General features: G+C 43.3%; 1 protein-coding gene across 1 annotated transcript in view; it reads left to right on the plus strand.

Annotated features, from left to right (window-relative positions):
• LOC135202931 (citron rho-interacting kinase-like) overlaps positions 1-26069 on the plus strand; it is a 220205-nt gene that overhangs the window by 57319 nt on the left and 136817 nt on the right. The window contains exons 12-14 of the mRNA XM_064232395.1: positions 14466-14585; positions 15352-15483; positions 16363-16713. Of these exons, the coding sequence (XP_064088465.1) occupies positions 14466-14585; positions 15352-15483; positions 16363-16713 (603 nt within the window). The remainder of the gene's footprint in view (positions 1-14465; positions 14586-15351; positions 15484-16362; positions 16714-26069) is intronic.

A 26069-nucleotide genomic window follows, 5' to 3' on the forward strand; every position in this document is an offset into this window, starting at 1 on the left:
GCCAGCCCTAGGAGAGCTGTTAATCAGCTTAGTGGTGTGGTAAAACTACGATATACTTGACCTTTACATACTTTAGACACCCAAAGGATTAAAGCTAGGCTTTTTTCACTTTACAATATTTATAATGCTATAATGTACTGTACAGTACTACTGTACAGTAAATTCTATAGTACTATACTGCATAAATATAATTTTCATACAATCAACTTACCTGTCAGATATATACATAGCTAAGACTCCGTCGTCCCCGACAGAAATTCAAATTTCGCGCCACTCGCTACAGGTAGGTCAGGTGATCTACCGGCCTGCCCTGGGCGGCAGGACTAGGAACCATTCCCGTTTTCTACTCATATATTTTCTGTCGCCGGTGGTATCAACATCGTTGCTGCCACCTCTTGACTGGAATTCGCTTTTCTAGACAATTGATCATTTTTTTGTGGACTTTTGGTGACGTACCTGGATCGTTGTTTTGGCATTCGCTACTGTGGACTGGATTTGGACTTGCTTTTGATTTTTCTTCAAGAATGTCTGATTCAAGTGGTTGTGTGAGAATGTGTGTGAATGTAGGCTGCAAGGTGAGGATACCGAAAGCTTCGGTTGATCCTCACACTGTATGTCGCAAATGTAGGGGTTTTGATTGTTCTATTTCTAACACCTGTCATGATGTGAGAGGTTGAATGTTGAGGAATGGAAGACTCTAACTTCTTACTTGAAGAAGTTAGAAAGGGATAGAGTCAGAAGGGCTGCTTCTAAGATTGCGGGTAGTAGTACAAGGCCTATTGAGCCTTTGGATAATTCTAACTCTTCTCTTAATTATGATTCTAATTCTGTATCAGGGCCCTCACTGGCTTTACATTCAGATTCGGCCTCGGAAATTGCTGAACTGAAGCTACTCTTCACAGATGAGATCCAAAATGGCTACCATGAAAGGTAAGGACTGTGAAAGTGATTATAGTGAAGTGAGTGTCCCCAGTGTTGTGGAGGGGGCGTCTGACCGTCTCTGCGACGCTCCCAGGCCTAGACCTCTTCCAAGCTCCCAAGCCCAGAGGAGAAGGAAAGTCGAAAGCCGTACGGAGGTTGTGGAGAATTCCCCCCGGTCAGGCGTCCCTTCAGCAGGTGCTGTATATAGACAGACTGCTCAGGACCGCTATCGGAAAAGCGTCCTCAGAGTGCTTCTCTTCGTCCGCTTCTCCCTCTCCTAAACGAGGGTGGAAGGATTCGGACTTGTCCAGGCCCTGAAAAGGCACTGGAGAGATCCTGTGTTGGATTCAAGCCCAGAACGCTTTTCGGAAGAAGCGCCTCCTTCCATCAAGAAGGCGAAGAGGGTTTTGACGTCCCATGATGTGGGCAAAACTCCTTCGAGGTCTCCCTCTCCCGTTCAAGAAGACGCAGGAGAGGCTTCCAAGAGGATCATTTTGGCGGTGCAGGAACAGCTATCCGCCTTGGTAGGAGTCCTTTCGAAGGATCCTCCTCGTAAGAAAGACGTGAGACTGCCGGTCAAGAAGACTCGTCTTCCTTCTCCCGCCAGGAGTGAGGCTCCTGTGGGACGTGAGTCTTTTGAGATTTACTCGGATAGAGACTCTTTGGACGATTTTGATTCACCAGACAAGCGCGTCGCGCCAGTCAAGCGCGAGGCGTCCTACAGACGAGAAGCGTCTTCTAGGATTAGAGCGTCAGACAAGCGAGAAACGCTTTACAGGCGCGAGGATATTCCCAGATGGGATACGTCTGCCAGACCAGCAGCTTCAGCCGAGCGCGAGGTAACAACCAGGCGTGAGGATTCAGCCAAGCGCGAGGCGCCAGACAAGCATCTGACATACAAGGATGTGGCACCAGAAAGGCGCGAGACTCCAACCAGGCGCGAGAGCTTTGAGAGGCGCGAGACACCAGTCAGGCGCGAGGCGCCAGCCAAGCGCGAGGAGTCAGCCAGGCGCGAGACGCCAGCCAGGCGCGAGGATCCTGCCAGGCGCGAGGCGCCAGCCAAGCGCGAGGAGTCAGCCAGGCGCGAGACGCCAGCCAGGCGCGAGACGCCAGCCAGGCGCGAGACGCCAGCCAGGCGCGAGGCGCCAGCCAGGCGCGAGGCGCCAGCCAAGCGCGAGGCGCCCAGCCAAGCGCGAGGCGCCAGCCAGGCGCGAGGCGCCAGCCCAAGCGCGAGGCGCCAGCCCAAGCGCGAGGCGCCAGCCAAGTACGAAGAGCCAGCCAAGCATAGGAGCTCTTTACACTCTCTTAGCCCCTCTCCTATTAGGAGTTTGTCTCCCGTAGAGAGAGTTTTTGAACAGGAAGACCCGGAACGGGAAGTGGCCTCTCCTTCTGATCCGATTTTGGAAGAGGACTCAGAGGACGAGTCTCACGGCAAAGAACAGACTGTCTAACTACAAAGTTTTGACAGCTCTCCTACTCCAGGAATACGGAGATGCATTGATCCCTGCCGCTCCTCCTTCGCCTCGTTCACTTTTTTCATGCTCTAAGACGCCGAAATCGTCGGCTTTCTTGAAGATGAGACCGACGATTTCTATGAAGAGAGCTCTGCAATCGCTGGATAGCTGGATGCTAACCAAGAAAGAGCTAGTAAGGACAGTGTTTTGCATGCCTCCCGCTAGACTTACGGGCAAGAGAGGGATTTGGTACCAGACTGGGGAGAATATGGGTCTCACACTCCCAGCTTCAGCTGAAGCTGACTTTTCCAGTCTGGTAGATGCATCCAGGAGACATAGCCTTCACACTGCTAAGATTACTTGGGGTCTTTCAGAGTTGGATCATCTCCTCAAGGGACTTTTTCACATTCTAGAAGTCTTTAACTTCCTAGATTGGTCCCTTGGGGTGATGTCCAAGAAGGCTCATGCCCCTGAAGGGCTAGAACCGGACGTACTCCTTGCAATTTTGTCATGTATTGACAAGGCGGTACAGGACGGCTCAGGGGAAGTTTCTTCCTTATTTGGAGCAGGTCTCTTGAAGAAGAGATCTGTTTTTAGCGCTTTCTTGACGAAAGCAGTATCCCATTCGCAAAGAGCAGCTTTGTTATTCGCCCCTAGGTCTGATTTTCTGTTCCCTTCACAGTTGGTGAGGGATATTTCCCGATCTCTGACGGAGAAAGCGACACAGGATCTTCTCCTGCAATCTTCCAGGAAGAAGAGACCAGTGATGGTGGGAGAAAAGAAAGGGGTGTCTACTCCTGTTCGGCCCTTTCGAGGAGGCCCTCCCACTAGAGTTACCGCTAAAAGGAAAACGACCGAGAAGAGAGGTCGAGCCTCGTTCCGCCCCTTTAAAAGGGGAAAGTGAAGTGGCGCTCCTCCAAACACCAGTAGGTGCCAGGCTCCGGGGATTTGCGGAAGCCTGGACTCTCATCGACACAGACGCTTGGTCGATGTCGGTGCTTCAGAAGGGATACCTCATTCCTTTCCTGGACAATCCTCCCCTGACGTCAACTCCGAGGGAATTGTCCGCCAATTACAAGGACCCTGTGTTGAAAGATACTCTTCAACAAATGGTGGATCAGATGTGGGACAAGAGAGCTATAGAACTAGTGCTGGATCAAAGCTCCCCAGGGTTTTACAATCGTCTTTTCTTGGTTGCGAAAGCCTCGGGGGGCTGGAGACCAGTTCTGGATGTCAGCGCTCTGAACAAGTTTTGTTCAGAAACAGAAGTTCTCCATGGAAACCTCTGCTTCAGTCCTTGCGGCTCTTCGCCAAGGGGATTGGATGGTGTCTCTGGATCTCCAGGACGCCTATTTTCACGTCCCGATCCATCCTTTCGTCGAAGAAGTACCTCCGTTTCATGACGGGGGGAAGGATCTTCCAATTCAGAGCCTTGTGTTTCGGCCTGTCTGCGGCGCCTCAGGTTTTCACGAACCTTATGAAAAATGTGGCGAGATGGCTTCATCTGAAAGGAATCGGTATATCTCTGTACCTAGACGACTGGCTTATCAGAGCAAAGTCAGAGAAACAGTGTTTGGAGGACCTGACTGTGACACTAAACCTGATAAGGACATTAGGATTACTCGTGAACCTCGAGAAGTCCCAACTGATCCCCAGCCAGAACTTGGTCTATCTGGGGATTCGGATGGATTCTCTGGGTTTTCGAGTATTTCCTTCTCAAGAGAGACTAGCGAGAGGTTTAGAAAAAGTCTCTCTCTTCCTAAGGAAGGAACGTACTTCGGCGAGGGAATGGTTGAGCCTGTTAGGGACCCTTTCCTCGCTCGAACAGTTCTTTCATCTAGGAAGACTTCATCTCCGTCCTCTTCAGTTCTTCCTCAGAAGTTCGTGGAACATGAAGACAGGACTCCTCTCGGACAGTTTTCCCATTCCAGATCTGATGAAACGCCATTTAGAATGGTGGTTACTCCCACTGAGGGAAAACAAGGGTACTTCCCTGGAAATACAGAGCCCAAACCTTGTATTGTTTTCCGACGCGTCGGAAAAAGGTTGGGGAGCAACTTTGGGAAAGAGAGAAGTGTCAGGCACTTGGAATGCTCTTCAAGTGTCACCTGGCACATAAACTGCAAAGAACTGTTGGCTGTACACCTAGCTCTAAAGAGCTTCGAACCGTTAGTGTGCAACAAAATAGTACAAGTGAATGCGGACAATACAACCGCTCTGGCATACATTCGGAAGCAAGGAGGTACTCACTCGTATGCCCTTTACGAACTCGCAAGAGACCTGCTGTTGTGGACATCGCAAAGGAACATCTCTCTATTGACGAGGTTCGTTCAGGGAGTAAGGAACGTGAGAGCGGACAGGCTGAGCAGGAGGAACCAGGTCCTTCATACCGAATGGACCCTCCACTCAAACGTTTGCCGCAATCTCTGGTCTCTTTGGGGGACTCCTCATGTCGACCTCTTTGCCACGTTCCTCTCGAAGAGACTGGAAGTCTTCTGTTCAGTAGTGGAAGACCCCAGAGCTCTAGCAGTAGACGCCTTCCTGCTAGATTGGTCTCAGGTAGACGTTTACGCATTTCCCCCATTCAAGATTCTGGGGCAAGTGCTCAGGAAGTTTGTGACTTCAAAGGGGACAAGAATGACCCTGATAGCCCCCTTTTGGCCAGCTCAAGAGTGGTTCCCAAAGGTACTGGAGTGGATAGTAGACTTCCCCAGATCCCTTCCACAAAGGAAGGATCTTCTCAGACAACCACACTTCGAGAGGTTTCATCAAAACCTCCCCGCTCTCGCTCTGACTGCCTTTCGACTATCGAAAGACTTGTCAGAGCGAGAGGCTTTTCTAGCAAAGCAGCAAGCTCGATCGCTAGAGCCCGGAGAACTTCCACTATCCGGGTTTACCAATCCAAGTGGGAAGTTTTTAGAAGGTGGTGTAAGTCGAAGAAGTTGTCCTCCTCCAGTACCTCTGTAACAGAAATAGCTGATTTTCTGTTATTTCTGAGAGAAGAATCGCGGCTCTCCGTAGCCACGATAAAGGGCTATAGGAGTATGCTATCGGCCGTCTTTAGGAATAGAGGCCTAGATTTGGGAAACGATAAGATCTACATGATCTGATTAGGTCTTTTGAGACCAAGAAGTCAAGATTACTTCTCCCCCTAACTGGAATCTAGACGTAGTGCTGAAGTTCTTGTCTTCAGAGAGATTTGAACCCCTACATTTGGCCTCGTTTCGTGATATAACGAGAAAATGTTTATTTCTTTTGTCACTGGCGACGGCGAAAAGAGTTAGTGAACTGCACGCCCTTAGTGACAAAGTCGGGTTCAATATAGATTCAGCCATCTGTTCCATCAAGGAATTATTCTTGGCGAAGAATGAAAATCCTTCGAATCCCTGGCCGAGAAACTTCGAGGTAAAAGGATTATCGGGTCTCGTCAGCAGGGAACCGGAGAGGTCTCTTTGCCCAGTAAGGGCGTTAAAGTTTTACTTACAGAAAAAGGAACAGTTGGGAGGTTCTAGACAAGGTCTTTGGTGCTCAGTGAAGGATCCATCAAGACCTATGTCTAAGAATGCTTTAGCCTTTTTTGTCAGGAACGTAATTACGGACGCTCATAAGGCTTGCACGGATGATTCTTTAAAACTCCTGAGAGTAAGAGCTCATGAAGTGAGAGCAGTGGCGACGTCTCTCTCTTTTCAGAGAAATATGTCACTGAAGAATATCTTGGAAGCGACATATTGGAGATGTAATTCTGTGTTTGCTTCTCACTATTTGAAGGACGTGCGTGTGACCTATGAAAAATGTTTTTCCCTAGGTCCTTTTGTGTCTGCGGGCACAATCCTGGGTACAGGAGCTGACAACAATCCTTAATTTTTTTTTACTACTTAAGTCTAATAGATATGTTCTAGACTTTCTGCTGAACAAGTACAGATACCGCACAGGCGGCCAGTCACTTCCGTTCAGTAAGGAACTCTTGTGATATCTTTTAGTAGATGAGAATTTTTTTTGAAAAATTATTGTGTGCGTGTGCAATTTGGTTTTGAGTTACGGTTGTTGCGAAGAGTTGGGGATAACTCGGAGCAATTTTTAATACTAACATGGTGGTTAGGATCAGGTGGTCGGGATTGGTTGTGTGCTCCTTAATAAGGTGTGTTGTCATATAAGTGGATCAGCACCCATTGACAAAGTCCTTTCAGGCTCTGCCGAGTAAGTGGATAAGACCCCTTCGGCAGACCCACAAGAATTCTTGGCCATAGATCACATATCTCGCTAAAGTTTCTTGAGGTGAGCAGACTACGGGGCAAACACCCACGAAGTCTACCACCTATCAGGTAGGAACCAAGGTTTTTATTTTATACCTACAACAGATGTTGTTTACCTGTCTATTCCAGTAGTAGCTGTCTCTTACCCTCCACCGAAGGGTGCCAATCAGCTATGTATATATCTGACAGGTAAGTTGATTGTATGAAAATGATATTGTTATAATACAATAAAGTTTCATACATACTTACCTGGCAGATATATACGATTAGGGCCCACCCAGCCTCCCCGCAAGGAGACAGGTGGAAGAGAAAATATATGAGTAGAAAACGGGAATGGTTCCTAGTCCTGCCGCCCAGGGCAGGCCGGTAGATCACCTGACCTACCTGTAGCGAGTGGCGCGAAATTTGAATTTCTGTCGGGGACGACGGAGTCTTAGCTATGTATATATCTGCCAGGTAAGTATGTATGAAACTTTATTGTATTATAACAATATCATTTTACTTATTGCGCCATTGTGGGATTACGGCGCCTTTGACTGGTCTAATTTCGAAAGAAGGTGTGCAGCGGCCATAGGCTTTAAAAGCGCTTAGTGTCGAAAATCACTTAGCGTCGGCGGCCAGGAACGGGACCCCTGCCGCTAACCGAGGGCCACCTGTAATTAAGTTCACACACAACTTGATAAAGTAACTTAACAGTACAACGAAAGCAAAATCACTAACACGAATTTACGTTAACAAGACAAAATATATGTTAATGAACGAATTCCAGGTGTTTACGATAACGCTGCCGCAAGAAATGGTCAAGGAACGCCTTTATATAGAGGCATGATGGAACAGATGCTGACCAATAGGAGAGCAGGATCTTACAGCCATGACTAGCATCAGGAACCAATGGGAGAGTGGGAGGATGGTGGCGAGTCTACTGAGTTGGCGGCACACAAGTTTTAAAATTGTTCTCGGCGGCCCGGGCAAATCTCGGACATTACCCTTTCGCAACCTGAATTATTGTCTTTGTCTTTGCTTTCGTAACCTGGATTTTTCGTACGTAGGGACTTTCGTATGTAGAGGTTCCACTATATTGGCCACAGCGTAGGTATCTCCGTGAAGCAGTGGATTATGTGAAAAGACAGTAGGCATAATCAAAGAAAGTTTAAGTAAGATTATAGAGGATGAGGAAGTAGATTGGTCCATAGCATTGAGATGGGTAGTGAGTGCTAGGAACTGCTTAATGAGTAATGGAGGTTTCTCTCCTAACCAATTGGCATTTGAAAAAAAACCCTTCTTTGCCTAATTTAATGGGAGAAGAGAGTTCAAGTCCTGCAAGCAGAGACAAAGGTATGGAAGAGAGTATAGTAAGGGATGCATTGAATGCAATGCATAAGGCCATAGTCTTGTAATAAAATAAGAATTGCTTAAATAAAAATGTCAGAGAACATAAATTTAAAGAAGCAGTAGTGGGAGATGAGGTAGTCTATAAGAGAGAAAATGAAAATGAATGGAGGGGACCTGGTCAGGTAATGGGAGTATCAGGTAAAATGGTACTGTTTAAATATGGGGATTCTATAAGAGAAGTAGCTGGAACAAATGTTACTATAATAGATTCACATAAACCCTGCATCTGATATCTAAGTCTATCCCTTATGACACTCCTGATTGGCTGTTGGTAAGCCAATCACAGGGTTGGAAACTCTTGGTCTCTCTCGAGCGTTCAAATAGTTAGGAGGTACATTCTGACCTCTCCTGACAAAAAAGTCTTTCAAAAATTGTAACTCCTTACGCCTCGGTTTTACCTGCAGAAAAGGAATGTTTCCCAATTTCATCACTAAACATTTTCAAGCATATGATTTAAGGATTATAATGATATAAGAGTTATGAACTTCAGTAAACTTAATGCTAAAATATTTATAGTGAAGTAAACATGAAATTTTTAATATAAAATATGTTCATTCATTCCTTGCATGAGATTGCAGTGCATTCATCTTGTTTCATACAGTTTTGTAGCTTAAATGTCATGGAAGACAATGCTACCAAAAAAATAATAGGTAGGGCTATCAATGTTATGAAAACAACAAGAAAAAGATTAAGAATATTACTCTCTCTCTTATCTTTGTGAAGTCAGGTGTTGCTCATGTGATCACGACTCCTCGATAGGAGGAGTCTTATGGGGGAAAAAGAATATTAAGACTTTATGGAGTAGTGATGTAGTTACAAGGATTAGGTGTCTCAAAAACTTGTTAGTCTATCCGAGGAGACATCGTGTGTTCACTTATCTGTAGGAGCAGGTTTTACTGTTCATTCTGTGTCCTAATGATTTTGTCTTGCTTTCTTTTAAATTCTTCCACATTATTGTTTACAACTTCTGGTGGCAGTTTATTCCATGTGTCACATATCTTGTATGTAAAGAAGTTCCCATAGTGGGATGTGTTGTATCTCTTCAGTTCTAGTTTCCATCCATTATTTCTTGTCTGGTTATTGTTTAATGTAATAGGTTACTGTCTACTTTTGTTATGCCTTTCAGTATTTTAAATATTTCTATTAGTTGTCCTCGCAATCATTGTGTTTCTAGGTCATACATGTTTAGGCTCTAAGTCTTCAGTAACCTATTTGTGTGATGGATGGAATTAACTTTGTGGCTCTTGTAAGGTATTTAACAACATTCTGAAGGGTTGCTTGAGAGAGAGAGAGAGAGAGGCTGGTTGTTTTGGTTGTTGTCTCGTTAGGTTGTTTGTGTTCGTTGGAGGCAATAGGAAGGGTTTGGATGTTTTGTGTATTTGCTATATCGTGTTTGGTGTTTCTGATTTGTTGTGTTGTGAGTTGTTGTGTAGTCTTGTTGATTGGTGTTTGGTGTAGTGATTTGTCATGTTTTGAGTTGTGTGGTTTTGGTGCTTGTTTGTTTTTGTTTTTTTGGTATATTGATATTCGCCGGTTGTTTTAGTCTCGATGACTGTATCCAGTGGACAGCACAGAGTGTCTCCTTGAATTTCTTGGTATATGGTGAGTACATGGATTTTGAGAGTTTTGTTTGTTTTCCTCGCTGACCCAACCATCCTGTACTTAAATAGTAACATAAAGAGGAAAGCGTGGCTGGGGGAATATTGTTAGCTGGTACGAGTAAAGTAAATGTGGGGAAATCTTGGTATTTAACTTGCTTTTAGCTTTGATTCCGCAACATTATTTTACCGCCTGAACAGGGACTACTGGTGTGGCAGCCACGGGACAGTTGGTACAGTGAGTTGTGCATGATTGGTGAAGAAAATGAGTATGGAAGGTTTTACTGAAGTGGGGAGGCTGAAGGAAGAATTGCGGTTGGCAAGGGAAGCGAAGGAAAGATTGGAAGTGGAGTATGAGAGGCTCAGAGTTGAGAATGAGTTTCAAAAGTGGGAATTAGAAGAGTTGAGAGGAATGATGAGGAGTGCAGAAGAGGGAATGAAAGAGGTTGAACAGTGGATGGTTGAGAAGTTTGGATTGATGAATGCTGTGCAAGAGAGGATGAAGGGACTTATTGGAAAGGGAGCTGTTGTAGGTAGGCTTCCTGGGCCTTGTGATGGGTCAGGAGTGGTGAAGAAAGTGAAAGAGAGGGTAGATGAGAGTACCAGTGATGAGGGTGACGTGGTTATTATAAGTGAGGACAAGAAAGGAAAGACACAGGTCAAAGATAAGACTGAGGATAAGGATAAAAAGGGGGGTGGATGAGACAAGGACTAAAGATGTTGGGGAAAGGGATGAGGGTAAGGAACAGGATGAGAATGATTAGGATAGTGGTAAGTGGGAACAAGTAGGCAAGAAGAAGGGTGTGGATAGGAGTATGAATGTCAGTATGGATGTGGATTCATTGTATTCATAAGAGGTTAAGAGGAATCAGGATGGAAGTAATGGAAGTGAGAGTGAAAGTGAGCGAGAAGTACAAAAGGCTGTGTATATGAGAGAGAGGTACCCAGATGTGCAAGGTATGAGGAATATGGGTATAGAGAGATAGGGATCTTTTTCAAAGAATAGGAGAAGTATTACATAGCAAAGTATGGGTATTTGTTAAACATGTAAGGGATAATGATGAGTGTAGGGGATGTCATATGAAAGTGTTAAAGCTAGGATTGTGGAACAGGCTTGGAGGGCAAAGAGTAGTGTTAGGTATAGGAGGAAGAATGATTTTGAGGAGGCAAGAATGAATGTTGGTGAGTCATTGTCTATGTATGTGTGCCGGTTAGAGACATTAGCTAGAAAAAAGTTTGGGGATGAGGGAATAAATGAGTGTAAGGAGTTAGTGAGAAAGTTGTTAGCAACAGTGCCTGAGAGTGTATATGAGTTTATAAACCTAAAACGTAAGGAGAAAATGAGATGGACGATTGAGAGGTTAACATGGAATGATATTTTAGAGAGTAAACGATTATGAGCTAACTTGGTGTATAAAAGAGAGCATAAGTGTCAGCGTCAGGTCCGAAGTAAATGAAGGTATGCCTGAGTTTAAGAGCTATAGGGAGGCAGTTTTAGAAGGGCCAAGGCAAATGGCAGAGCCAGTGGTTGATAGGACCGTTGAGCAAGTAATATAAGTGTGGTGAAACCTAAGAAAGATAGAAGTGCAAGTGTCGGAGGGTTAGGGTCAGTTAGCTGTGAGCGAGAGCAGAAGTGTTATAGATGTGGGAAATCAGGGCATAAGAAGAATGAATGTCGGTGGGCATTGGAGCTTGTCTTGGGTGTGGGAAGACAGGTAATTTAGTTAGTGAGTGTCAGAGAGATAGGAACATTAAATGTTATAGGTGTGGGCAAACAGGGCATATAGCTATAGTCGATTCACTTAAGGTAGATTCTTGTGCCTATGAGACGTTTGTTTGGCGGCCTCTGATTGTGGCTGGTACCAGGAGGTAGGCCGCTTGCTCCGTGTTTCATTATTTTCGTCTGTGGCTTAAAAAACTAGCAATATGTTTATATTTCTTCAATCATCTCACACTTTGCTCAAGATAGGAAAGTTTTGGTCATACCATAGGATTTGGTATTAATTGTACAACTAAGTTGTCTTTTCCTGAAATCAATAAGATAAAACACACAGGAATTACAGTGTTCCCCCCGTATTCGCGGGGGATGCGTACCAGACCCCCCTGTGAATAGTTAGAATCCGCGAATGTTTGGAACCCCTATAAAAGCGCTAAAAACAGCCTATTTTGTTAGTTAAAACTTAAGAAAAACCACTAAAAATTTTCATACTTGGTTTTTTTAATAGTTTTATCACAAAAAGTGCATTTTATGATAAAATTGATCACAAAAACCAGGAATTTGTGGATATTTCTCATAGAAAAATACCGTGAATGTGCGAATTTTCCGCGAATAATGCAGGGAAACGTTTCCGAGAGAAATCCGCAAATGTGTGAGTCCGCGAATCCGGAGAACGCAAATACTGGGGGTCCACTGTACGAGTAAAAGTGAAGAGAGATGCATTTAATTCTTTGACTGTTTTTACGTATCATAGGATTTTGGATTATTAACGCGATCAATATAAGATAAAACTTATGTTTTCATACAACAAATTCACCCTGAATACGCTGTTTTTTCACATTTTAGATGCGTGTGATATGTAAAGAGAAAGTGAAGAATGTCTTATTATGTTGCATCCGTAAATGATTCAAGTTTGACGGTATTGCCGAGAGAATGTGACCTGCAAGATGTGGTGTTTGTTGTCTCAGCAAGAGATTTGAGTTTTCAATTAGCGATATAAGAGGTCCAGTTTTGACAATATTTACCACGCTGTATCAGAGGATTTGCCACTGTCCCGCCTGGTAGTGGCCCTTATTGGTTGAGGATTATCCACCGACGCCCCTTAGGTGTGATTAATTGACTTAATCCCTCCCCTTGTGGGTGGAACTAATGACGTCACCAGAACTGTTGAGTTTCCGGCGAAAGATCAAAAGCCAGGTCACAGGTGAGAATTTTAATGAGCGCGCTTAGATTAGGACTTTTCAAGGTTGCTCTCCCAAAGACAGTGGCTACTCAAACAACGGCACTTCAAGAGATACCACCAAAGGTTGTCCACTCTCACTCTGACAGGCTCCAGACTGTCAGGAAACTCAAAGTGAAAGGCTTTTCAAGAGCAGCTGCAAAAGCTATTGCAAAGTGCTGATGACAGTCTTCTTGCGACATCTACCAATCAAAATGGACAGTTTTTCATTGATGGGGCCTCAGACATAACGTCTCATCTGCTGAGACGTCTTTGACTCAAAAGTGGACTTCCTCCTCTATCTGAGGACCTCTAGAGGTCTGTCCTCCTCTAGAGGTCTTTCCTCTTCCACCATTAAAGGATACTGAGCAATGCTTACATCAGTTTTTAAGCACAGAGGTATGGACCTGTCGTCAAACCAAGATCCTAACCTCATCAAATTGTTCAATACTTCATAGCAAAGGTAGTCTGTTTTGGTTTCAGGTAACCTAGATGTGCTAAACTGGCTCACAGGCTCTCCTTTCAAACCCCTCTGTTCTGCTTCCCTCAAGAACCGCACATGGAAGACGCTCTTCCTCATAGCTTTGGGGATTGCTAAGTGTATAAGTGAATAGCAAGCTATTAACAAAAGGGTAGTCTTCTCCCAAGGGAATGCATTGTGCTCTTTCACCCTGAGGTTTCTAGCCAAGAACGAGGATGCATCCAAGAAGAGTTTAATGGAAATCCTAGGCCTGGAGGAAGAGGAAAGGTTCTTTGTCAAGCCAGAGCCTTAATGTATTATTTACTAGGTATTGTAAAAATCAGAGGACCTTCTAGTAACTTTTGGTGTTCTGTCAATAATCCTTCTCACCCTCTTTTGAAGAATTCCCTGTCATTCTTCTTAAGGGACCTGATCTCTGAGGCACATTCTCGGATCTGGAAAGACACCTTGCTTGCATTCAAGGTGAAAATGCGTGAATTCCAGGTAATTGCGACATCTTTTGCCTTCTAGCATAATTTGTCTTTTCGGCATAGGAGTGATTCTTTCTCTGTTCTGTCTCCTTGCCTTGATGTAGGGTGTCGATTTTTGGGGAGCCTGGGGTTACCTTGTACCTGGAGTGCCTTCCAGTCTTTATGGATGGGTAGTGGTTTTGTGGTGGGTGTGGGTGGCAGCATTGTCTGGTTGTTTGATATATTGGTACTGCACCAAGAGTAAGTGCACTTTTTGATGTTCGGAGTGTCAGCGATCAGGCATATCCTCCTCTGCAAGACTACACTGATGTAGAGGTGACTTTCGGCTCAACCGATATGCCACTACAGGTTAAGATGAGCACCAACCAGAGGCAGTATTCACCTGCAGTAGCTCTCTTGCCAGATAAGGAAATGACAAGCATTGTTTCAATGCTAGGCATCCTTTCTATTTTGAAGTCATTATCACAGTGTTTTGAAATAGAATATGTCCTGTCATCCCACCCCCCTTTCAGTGTGGGAGTTAGCGAAAGTAATTAGTACGTACTTGGTATGTTACTTATATGAAAATGATATTTTTATTATAGAATTAAGTTTTTTATATACTTAACAAATAATTACCAAATCAGAGCTCTCCATCCTCCCTTCTTATGGACATAATGGCAAAATAGGAATGAGCTGGCTGCTGGTTATTGTTGTTAACAAGTAGACTTGTGCAGTGGGTATACGTACTGGGCAGCGGAAACGCTAAGATGATACTTTGAATTCAGGGTATGCTGCAATGCTAAAGTATAGCTAAAACAATTACTTGGTAAGTATATATGAAACTTAATTTTATTATAATAATGTTTCATTCTATATAGAATTTGTTTTACTTTTTGTGATCTTCAGTTTAGGTGCAAAGAAACGTTATTTATATTGAATTGTTTATTAATTAGTGTTTGTTTTGCAATTTTTCAACAGTCTTACAAAAGGGATTTGGCTCTGGAGAGGAAAGATCGCTTGGAAACAGAAAGAAAGACTGTCAATCTAGTCAGAGACATGAAAAATAAGTGGCAGAAAGAGCAGATAGAAAAATTACAGGTAAGTTTATCTTATAACACATTTCATTTTGTACACCACTTGCCACACTAACGAGTGTTGACAGTCAAGTTATGTGCATGTATGAATTCCAGTTTGATGGTACAGTAATTTCTTTTTTTTCAATGTAGATTTTCATAAAGCTTTATATAAAGAGGGAAAATAATTTAACCTATCTTTGTCCTATGAGGAGAGAAATGGAAACAATATTTATAATTATGTGATGTGTGAAACCCTATTGGCAGATAAAAATAAGAAGAATGATGTGTAAAAACAAACTGCAAGGTATTTAGAAGTGGATTTTGTTGAATTTCTAGTTAGCAACTTCTGCATACAGTGTACCCCTCATATTCGAGGATTTCTCTATGGACCATGTCTACCCATTATTCGTGGAAAATTTGCGTATTTGCGGTAGTTTTCTATGAAAAATATCCACCAATTACTGTACTTCCATATCAATTTCATGATTGATTGCACTCTTTGTGATGAAGCTATTTAAAACACCAGGTATAAGCATTTTTAGTGGGTTTTTCTTGAGTTTGAACCAATAAAATAGGTGGTTTTAAGCATTTTCATAGGGTTCCAAGTATTGGCAGATTTTAACTATTCACTGGGGGTATAATACACATCCCCCGCTAATACGGGGGTTCCATTGTACTGTGATGTAAAAGGTGAGTATTTTCCTTTTATTAAATAATTCATCAGTTTTCAGGCAAATCCTAACTAAGTGTTCGACATCAGTTTATAATAAGAAACTCTTGTGTTGCAGGCCTACAAAGATGAATGTGAGATGCTTCAGTCATTGCATAAGGAAGCTCTTGCTGAATTAGCAAGACGAGAGGAAGTCTTTAGGAAAGTTGGAATGGAAAACCAAAAACTAAAGAAGCTGCTTGAAAAAAAGGCAAGCCCTTTCTTCTTGTTACATTTTCAGACAATAAATTTACTTTCCCTGTAATGTGTTGGATGCAGTATGTATTAGTTCCCTCCCCCTCTGCTCTGATCTGTGTTTGCATCATGTCTTGCTCTTCATTTATCACATTTTCCTTTGATTTCATCTTCCTGTGATTTCATGCCTTCTCCCAGGTCTGTGTCCTTTTACATCCATACCTACTGGTTTTCTGGGTAACGTTCCTCATCCCTTCTTATTGTGTCTAAACCCCATTTTGATCTTTCAGAACTCCGTTTTCCAGTTGCTGAATACTATATATCTTCAACTTCATTACTTTTAGCATGTTCCTTCTTGAACTCTACTGTGCTCAAATTTCCTTTCTTAATTTAATAATGGGCTGCATTGAACATATGAGAATCTGTAGAAGTGACTTGGTAGTTTTGCTAAGCTACTTAAAAATTATAATATAGGAAAACTATTTGCTTATCTTTTGTGAAAAATGATTTAGGGTAACTACTTTATTGTATGGAAAGATTAGGAAAACTGTTTGCTCATGTTTTAAGAATGATAAAATGGGAAAACTGCTTGCATATCTTTCAAAAATAATTAACTACTGATTATCTTATACATCGGTTTTATATAGGAGTTTTTACAAGGGTTGTAGAGACCATCAACTAAAGTCATTGGTCATTGTTGGTCAAGTCTTTTCAAAATTGGGTAATAGTACTAGTTACTTTTAAAAGATATATCTTCTATCAATGAATTTCCCCCGTTCTCTAATGTGTGACCTGTGAACTGTACTTTGTTTTAGCTTACATTTTCCTGATTAAGTGTTGTCTTTTGTTCATGATGCAGATGACTATTATAAATGTCCTTGTTTTTCTTCCATAGGAAAAGGCAGATGTAGAAAAGTCAAAAGAGGTCATTGAGAAAGACTGTGTAGGTAATTGCCAGGTAGCTTTAGATAGCAAGGAGAGACTGGAAATTTTGAACAGTGAATTGAAAGCAAAGGAGGAGGCATGGACTTTGAAACATGACATCCTCAAGGAAGAGAAAACAAAGAATGCAGCACAGCTTGAAGAGACCTTGATCAACTTGGAAAAAGTGAGCAGTGAAAATACTTTTGTGAATGAGGGCAAGAAGCTCTTGGAAAAACAGGTTGCAGAATTGGAAAGGGAAGTGGAGAGTATCCACAAGAAGTTGTTAGATGCTGAGATGGATTTGCAAAATGCCAAAGAACAGGTAAGACAGTTTGTATTTGAGATGAAAGTAAAATGCATAGGTGCAAGGGAGTAGGTGGCTTTCAGATATTTTGATTGACAACTGGTTTAATATTTAGTGTTGATGTTTGATTAATTTATAAAAATCCATATTAATTTTGACTAGCAAAAATTGTTATTCATATGTGGAACAAACCTTTGGTCTTAACAATAGGATAAACCTTGTGCCAGGTGGAAACTGGTTAAAACAATCAAAGATTGTGTAGCAAGGAATCGCTGAGATCTGGTAACTCGTGCGTATACGAGGTGGAAGCTGGTTGACGACCAAGCAATCATCTCGTGATGCGTTAGTCTTACTTTGAACGCTTTGGAGAATAGACACTTTTGCTCTCCTTTCAAGCTGGTTGCTTTGTTTGCCGTGTGCCGTGATTCTTTCTGTTTTCGGTTGTGTCTGTGTGTGTGATTGTGTTTATCATGGAGTACTCCAAGTTTCATGGCCTACTCAACGCATGTGCCTGGACATTCAGGGTTTTCCATGCTCCAGGATTTTGGCTTCTACAGTTACAGATCCCTATACGACATGCAGTAGGTGCCGATCTACTTTTTGTACTGTTACTAATCTCTGCCCAGAATGTTGTGCCTGGCCTAAGTTGTAGTGGAAAGTGTTTTACTGGAGGAGGGAGCATTGCAGAGTTTCTAATCTTCCTTCTTGGGAGGGGCTTCCTGCTCCTCGTTTAGACTATTTGGCTTCCCCCTTCTGCAATTGTTCCTCTGTCTCTCCTTTTCTTCCATCGATTCGTCGTTGGAGGTATTGGTGTAGTGCAGGATAATGTTTTGTTTAATGTAGCCCCCTCTCGCGTGGGATCTAATGTCCTTCCCGAGAGGGAAGAGGCTACACCATCTGTTTCATTAATTTCAGATTTGGAATCAAAGAAGATGGCAGCTGTTTGGGTGTCGCTAGTTTGAATTTTAGCCTAGCCTAACCCCTTTTATTAACACGAATAATCTACCCACCTGTACGCTGTCTCCAACTCCAGTATACTCCAGAAATCACCTTAGAACATCAGCACAAGACTTACAACCCAAAAACTCCTACCAGACAGAGAGCTCTCCCCTACCAACCACACACCACCAGCACGTGCTTTCTACTGCCCCGTGTTATTGTTTACATCCCCCCAACGCCGCCGCCATCTTGTCTATGACGTCACAATACAACTTAAATACATCAACAGACACCTTCTAGAATCAACCTTATGCTGTCCATATATAGGACACCCACCATATTTCAACAATGCATAAAATACCAATAACAATTATACAATATATAGTCAGCTAGGCCTTCCGGGTTCCCTCTCCTTTGATGGCCTGCTGTCTCATTTCTTGGAGGCACGTAACCCCCCTTGACCTCATTGCCAGTCCTGCCTCCTCCAGGACTACATTTATTTTGGATCTAGTTTGCTGTCTCCTAGCAGGATGCCTATGTCAATGTTGACGCTTACTGGGTCGTCTCTTATCGCTCCACAAGTGAGGCCATCGACCAGCGTTGCCTTTAGAGATGTGATGTCACTCCCAGCATCCTCTCAGCCTATGACGTCAGCTGTGGTGGCGTCTATTCCTTCTGTTGTTGTGATGTCATCCCATTCTGCTAAGGACGTCATCGCTTCCTCGCGCTGAGCCATCGGAGACGTTGTTTCAAAGTGTGTTTGAATATTCTGCTCCTGGGAAGGAGAGTTGTAAACAGAGTAATTCTTCCCTCCACCCCCTAGCAAGAGATGTCGTAGAGGGGGAAGTTATATTACATCTGCTTCTTCTCTCCTTTTCCCCCCCTCACCTTCGAGTCAGACGTTGGAGAATTAGGGACTTTGTGGCTAAGTCTTCTGCGAGTGAGAGGAGTGCACCACCGTCTTCTCAACACAACCATGTTTCTCCCTTACATGTACGTGTTTGGGAGGTTGGAAGGGGTATGAGAAGGGAAGGCATTGCAGATTTCCCTGCACGGCCATGTCTCTCCCAAATGTGTGGGGAATGCATCATTAACTTTGCTTCACGGCCATGTCTCTCCCTTATGTGTATGTGCTTACGATCATGGAGATAAGGTACGTGAGAGGGATTCTTCTTCCTTCCACGGCCGGGCCACTCCCTTACGTGTATGTGTTCATGATGATGAGAGTGTTAAAAGTGCTTTGCTGTCTTCTTTTTGCGCTCGTGACCCTTCCTTACATGTACGTGATTGTGACAACAGTGTTGCTAGCCCCTTATCCCCTGTTCCTGTTCCAGTCCGTCGGAAGGATGATAAGGCACCGATCAAGAAGTTGAAGGTATATGCTACGAAGGTGTCTCCTGCTCCAAGGACATCCACCATATTTCGACAATGCAGAAAATAACAATAACAACAAAAAGGAGATATAACTGACTAAACTAATATATAATCACACTTATCTCTCTCTCCCTTCCCTCTGACTGCTTCCTAACCTAATCCGCTGTAATTTCCTTTATTCTCCAACTCTACTCTCTACATAATTTCTAATATTTTTCTCTGAAACTCCTGCTTTAGTTAGTACATCAGCTTCTTGATCATTTCCTTTTATCCATCTCACCTCCTTTATTTCTCCAGATTCTATTATTTCTCTTATTGCTGCAATATCTATTTTTAATCTTACTACTTACACCAGTATTTGATTTGATGGTGGTTAGTAGTGTTTTACTATCAGCTTCTAAATTTCTCCCTCCTACTACCTCTTCCCACAAATGCTTAAAATATATCAACCCTTCTATAGCCTCCCCAACACTCTGGGCTTTGGCTTCAATGGTGGATTTTGCCACTCCTGGATTTCCTGGACTTCCACCATATGGGACTTCTAGTCTACTTCTCTCACCTTTAAGCTAATCCACTACTTTTACCACTTTACAATACCATGCTTTTGCTGCATCCTTGAGCCCATAGACAGTTTTTTCAACTTCTATAATCCACTCCAACCATCTTCCCTAGGTGGCTTTAAATATACTTCTCTTTGTATCTCGTCACCTTGTAAATATGCAGTTTTGACATCCAGTGTATAACAATTCCAATCTTTCACTTTTATTATGGTCAGACAAAATTTTAAAATTTCAGCGTTGCATGTGGAAGCCTCTTTTTCCCATTCTGCCATCTCTTCTTCAAGCCCTCTAGCTACCAATCATGCTTTACATATCCTTTGCCCCCCCCCCCCCCTTTTTTTTTTTTTTTTATCTTTTCAGTTACTATCCATCTTGTAGATATAGCTTTTTGTCCAACATCATTTACCTCCTCATATACCTTGTTCTCTCTCCAACTTTGAAGTTCGTTTTGTTTAGTTTCCATTACACTTCTATTTTCAAATCCTGGCAACACCTCCTCTTCATCTTCATTTTTTTTTCTACCCTCAAGTTAATCCATCCCTTGTCATCTGACTGCAGTTCTTGTACAGTGTATGAATCAGCCCATGATTTGCTTGATCGTTTTCCTGCAAGACTTAATATTGTCCATTCTTCTACTTGTCCTGTATCGTTGTTTACAGCTCTAACTCTATTTCCTTTTTGAATTTTGGTGTCTTCTATTAACTCGCCCTCTATTAACTTACTTTACCCGTCATCTTCTATTGTTTCCTCTACCAGATCTCTTTCTATAGCCTCTTCTGTGTCTGCATTCCTTCTCCAGCCCACTGTTATCTCCTCTCCTTCTTGCCAATCTACATTCCCTTCATTTGGCCCATCTGATCTACCTTTCACAACATGTGATTTATCTATTCTAGCAGATATCTTTTCTGTTTCTGGTGGTAGTCTTTGAATCCTAGTATCTTCTATTCTAGCTACTTCCCTTAAATAATCCCCATGTTTAACTACTACTGTTTTCCCTGATACTCCCACTACCTGAGCAGGCCCTCTCGTTTCCTTTTCATTTTCCCTCTTATAGAATACCTCATCTACCACTGCTGCTTCAAATTTATGTTCTCTGATGTTTTTGTTTAACACAATTCTTATTTTATTACTTAACTCATTTTTTATAAACACTTCTCTGGCCTTGTGCATTGCATTCAGTGTATCCCTTACCATACCCTCTTCCATCCCTCCTCTGCTTGCAGGACTAGAACTCTCTTCCTATTAGGTTATGCAGGGAAGGGTTTTTCCAAATGCTAATTGGTTAGGAGAGAAACCTCCATTATTCATGAAGCAGTTCTTAGCACTCGCTACCCATTTCAATGCTATGGACCAGTCTACTTCCTCATCCTCCATCATCTTTCTTTCACTTCCCTTGATCATGCCTTCAGTCTTTTCACATAATCCGTTGCTCCATGGAGATTCCAATGCTGTGGCTAATACCTTAATATTCCATCTTTCTGCAATCCTCCTTACTTTTTCATTTTTAAATTCTCCTCCATTATTTGACAATATTTTGGAGGGTGCTCCAAATATAGCAAACCAGCCTTAAATAAGTGTCTTTATTATAGTTTCTGGTTTCTTATCTTTTATTCAATAAGCCTGACAATACCTTGTTGCCATATCCACCATTACCAAGAACTTTTTCTCTTCTATCTCTCCCACATGCATTGCTACAACTTCATTTAATGTTTTACTCCAAGAAAAGCCTACTAACTGGTTTAGCTGGATTTCGTTTGTGTTTTACATATCTCACAATTTCCAAGCAGGTCTGTTAGTAACTTTTTTAATTCCTCCATATCTTTCTCTATTAACACATTAATCCATTGTGCTTCCTCTGTTAGCTTCCATATTTTGTCTCCACTTCCGTGACCAAACTGTAAATGTAATTTCTTCATTGTGCTCTTAATTTCCCTCAGACTTTCTCTTCCAACCCTCCAGTAATAATTTTTCTATCTTACTCCTCCTTATAGATACTCTTAAATGACCCTGTTTGTCTTCTCTTAACCTTACCTTTGTTCCCCCTAATACTTCTAGTATGACACAATTTTCTTTCAAATTTATGGTCACCCATTTTGCTCATGGTTTGCTTACCTATTAACCAGGGTATATTATCCTGCAGAATTTCTGTTTTCAGATAACACTTCTTGTTTTTTATTATCGCTGGTATTTCCATTATTTCTTTTGACTTATAAGATGTCTCACCAAAATTAAACACTACTATATTCTGTCCTAGTATTCTTCATTCTCATCAACTTTTCCTGACTCAACTCCATGACAATGCATGCTAGTCAATTCCCCGCAAACTGTCAATTTATGCTGTGTCTAAAGTTCCATCAACCACTTCCCACGACTCTTCCTCTATTTTATTAACGTCTCCTACATAAACTTCTTCTTCTGTACCAGTTTCTGTTTTCTGCTTACTTCTTGTTTTGTTTCAGTTTTTTCCTATTATGAAAATTCTGAGGACAATTCCTTGTCCAATGCCATTCCGAGCTGCATATTGCACATACTGTTACTTTCCCTTCTTTGTTTATAGGATTTCTACCACTCCTACCTCGGTTCCATCTTCCCCGATATCTCTGGTGTTTCCTCCCTCTCCCAGAACTCGCATTGTCTTCTGACCTCCCCTATTCCTGTTCCTCTATAATCCCCAATCCCTCAAATAGTCTTTTCATTGTTTGCTACACTGTTTCGTACTCTAACTTTCCTTGCCCACAAGCCACTAATACCATTTGTTTTTTATTTTCTGTGAGATTTGCTTGCTCCAGTACATGATAACCATTGACTTCCCCTTCAAGCATGCTTTTCCCCATTGCTGTGTCACACTCGGGTGCTACCTTTTCGTACCTAATTGAAAAGTCCCTCATCTTTTTACTCTATTCTCTTCTCGTTTGAAAAGTCTCTTATTCTACTGTAATTCTCCATTACCGTGTCTTTTAGATAGGCTTTATCTAGTTTGGCTAGGATTATCTTTGGACCCTTTGTACCCATAAGTTTACTTCTAGCTAATCCTTCCACTAGTTCTTGGGCTTTCCCTTTTAAGCTCATTCTTATCTCTATCGCCAGGTATTTTGTATCTTCTCCAAGCATCAATAGCCAATCTTCGACTTGACCTTTCCATTTTTTGTACTCTTCTTGTATCCTGCTAAATCTTGGACATTCCCTTCTCCATCTAGTCTCCCTTTGTTCACTGTCAGATCCAGCCATCTTTGATCAGCCACGCTCCACTACGAGTTTGAATTTTATCCTAGAGTAATCTTTGCTTTCTTTATACAATTGTACAATCTACCTACCTGTTCACGTTCTTCAAACAACACCACAACAAGACTTACAACCCAAAAACTCCTACTCAACAGAGAACTCTCTCCTACCAACCAAACAACACACGCACGTGTTTCCTTCTTCCCGTGTTATTGTTTACATCCACCAGATGCCGCTGCCATCTTGTCTTCTATGATGTCACATCTTATGACGGCCCAGCACAACTTAAATGCATCAATAGATACCTAAAATCAACCATATGCTGCCCTTACATAGGACATCCATCATATTTCGACAATGCAGAAAATAACAATAACAATGAAAATAAGGTAACTGACTGAACTGATATATAATATATAATCAGTTGTGTTTGAAAGGCGTGGGAAATCTTGTTCAGGAGTTTTGAACTGTCCTGTTCTCCAAGGGAACTCAAGCTCCCTGCGTGGGATCTTTCTTTTGTCCTGAGAAGTCTCACTTGAGCTCCTTTTGAACCACTGCACTGATCATCAGACAGAGATCTAACTTTAAAGACAATTTTCCTGTTGGCCATATGACTTCTTCAAAAAGAGTTTGGGAGCTTCATGGCCTGAGTCATGATGTTAAACACACCAGGGGTTGGAGGTCTGTGGCTTTTGATTTTGTCTTGGAATTCGTGGCCAAGACCCAGAATTCCTTGGCGCATGACAGATTTGCCTTGTTTTCATTCCCTCACTGAATGACTGGACAGTGATCCGCAAGAGCTCTTACCTTGTCCTGTCAGAATGCTACGATGCTATCTTAAAAAGGACTTGGTGGAAATTCTCCATTAACTCATCAACCACCTTCTGATATTGGGAACTTCTGTGGTTGCCGAGGAAGTTTGCAATGACTGACTTAAGGGACAACCAGGCAGAGAGTTCAGCAGGATTCAGTGCATCATCAAAACTAGTATCCTTGATGAGTTCCCTTTTTTGAGGACCATCAGATATACCTGCCTTAAGTTTCTTAATGCTCCCAGCCTACCAGTTCTTCTGGTAGGCAGGGGAGGAGCGCTCGTAGCAGCTCTCCTGACGCAAGAGACCGACACTCCGTCCTGGGTCCAGCGCTTCTCCGCGAGAAGACTGCTGGTCCAGACCTGCAGCTCAATCGCCACCGTGGGTTGGTGATCGCTTGCAGTCCTCCCAGCCTACTGGTTCTGCTAGTAGGCAGGGTAGGAGCGTCATGTCTCCCTCACCTGTCCCTTCAACCTCCTCAGGCTACACTGGGAGGAACAAGGCGAACAGGAGTGACCGTGATGAATGCACTACTTACGGTCCGGCCACGAGCTTGGTTCGGTCTTGGGACCAACAGATCCTCACTCAAGTGGTTGGAGGAGATCGTGAGGGGCTGGCGAGGACGATGACGCTTCCCAGACTCTCGGAGTGACCATCACCGCTGTTCACGTGACGGTCCCACTGGACCACGCTCGCAGAGACCAGGGTGGGCTCTCCCTTCGGTCCTCTTGAGAGGTTTCGTCGGAGGATGGTATCAGCTCTCTCCTGGCAGGTGCTCGCTCAGCCCCATCCAGATGACGGTCGCGGTGGCGGCAGACGTTTAGCCTGCAGTACAAGTTTCATAGCCCTCCTCGGGAAAACGTTTTCTCCAGACGATAACGTTTTCCTAGACTCTGAGCAGCCATCACCGTGCTGCCCTTACTCGCTTCTCCGACTGCTTGTTCCGCTGGGAAGGCGAGCGAGAGTGTCCAATCTTCCTCCCCATTCCCTCTCTCCCTATGGCTGCGACGGGAAGGGGAGGGATCCTGCAGAGCATTCTCTGTACGATTCTGCGTCGGGTGTGTTCCTGGAGGGACCTTCGGGTCTACCAGACGTAAGTCCCCGTCATTGAGGAAGGATTTTTCCCTATCCTCAATTTCTACGAAATCGGGGTGGGTGTTCGCCGAGCGCTTATAATTTTTCGGAGTTTCTAGCACTCTCAGAGTGTTCTGGTCTCCTACGATCTGCAAACACTTGGGCGAAACCACGGTCCAGAGTGGGCAAGACGAGAATCCCAGATAATTGTTACTACGATAATCGGGAATCTTGCCGAATGCTAAAATTTCCGGAATTTCTAGCATTGGAGGGAAGTACTGCTGCTGAAGGAAGAATATCTCGGGAGGGGCTCAGCCTGGATGGACCTGACGGTCCGTCGCCTCAGTAGGCGGCCAACCCCGGGATAGAGAAGAACGGGTGGGAACATCCAGTTCGGCTTGAACTATTGTCTTCGGTATCCTGTTATCACCGTAGAAGTCTTCCTTTGGGAAAACTTCATCTTCGCTCTCTTCATTAGAGAAGGAAGGGTGTCGGCTTCCAGTCCTTATTCTTGTTCCTTGAATGGAAGAGAATTTAGGATGGAGGTCTTTGTACAGGAACCTACAAATTTACTACGTATATTGCCCTCGCGACATGAGTCTGTTATCAGTTGAATTGTCCGAGGTGTAGGCACATACCGTAGTTAACTCCTATGGGTTGTGCCTGAGATGAATAGTATATTCTTAACTGAACTGCAACTCGGGACTACCCTGCAAACCTCCCAGGAGTTACCAGTTTCGATTTTGAGATACTTATGGTATTGTTACAACACCACCACCACAGCGTCTGCATTCACCGAAATCCGTTTTGATTAAATGCAAATGCTCGAGCGTATTATTTTGCTCTTGATGGTTCTACCCAAGAGCATTCCCTCTTGGAATGGATTGCCTGGCAACTCAGGATGACGAGTGAGTGAGAGCTAGCGGTGTAAGGGCTGCCTGCCAGCCCTGCCTGCCGCAGCCCAGTACCAGCTGGCTCTCCGAGATAGTACGGTCGGATATTGTCTCTCTCCTCTGCGATGATTGACTACCAAACCGAATCTCTGCCCGGCAATCACAGACTTAGGTCTCTGGTTGGCTGGAATTCTCGCATACGTGTATGATCATCTCTACTGCGTCACCTTTGACGTCGCGAGAATTTTCAGACAGAGATATCTCACTACTCGTTATCATCTCTCTGTTTACCGCACGGTAAGAGAAGTCTGTAGCCTAGTTTTCCACTGCATCGCACCTGCCGCTGCGATGACGCGGAATGATTTCTTCAGACATCTGAGTTGGTCTTCTAAATATATCTCGTATTAGTAGGTGTGTAATTGTTCTTTGTCCACCCCGAATTGTAGATGTATAACGAAAGACATCGCCTGTTCCCCGCCCTGCCAGCTCTACTTCCAAGT

Source organism: Macrobrachium nipponense, chromosome 33 (assembly GCF_015104395.2).
Source record: "Macrobrachium nipponense isolate FS-2020 chromosome 33, ASM1510439v2, whole genome shotgun sequence".
In the NCBI taxonomy this organism is placed as follows: Eukaryota; Metazoa; Arthropoda; class Malacostraca; order Decapoda; family Palaemonidae; genus Macrobrachium; species Macrobrachium nipponense.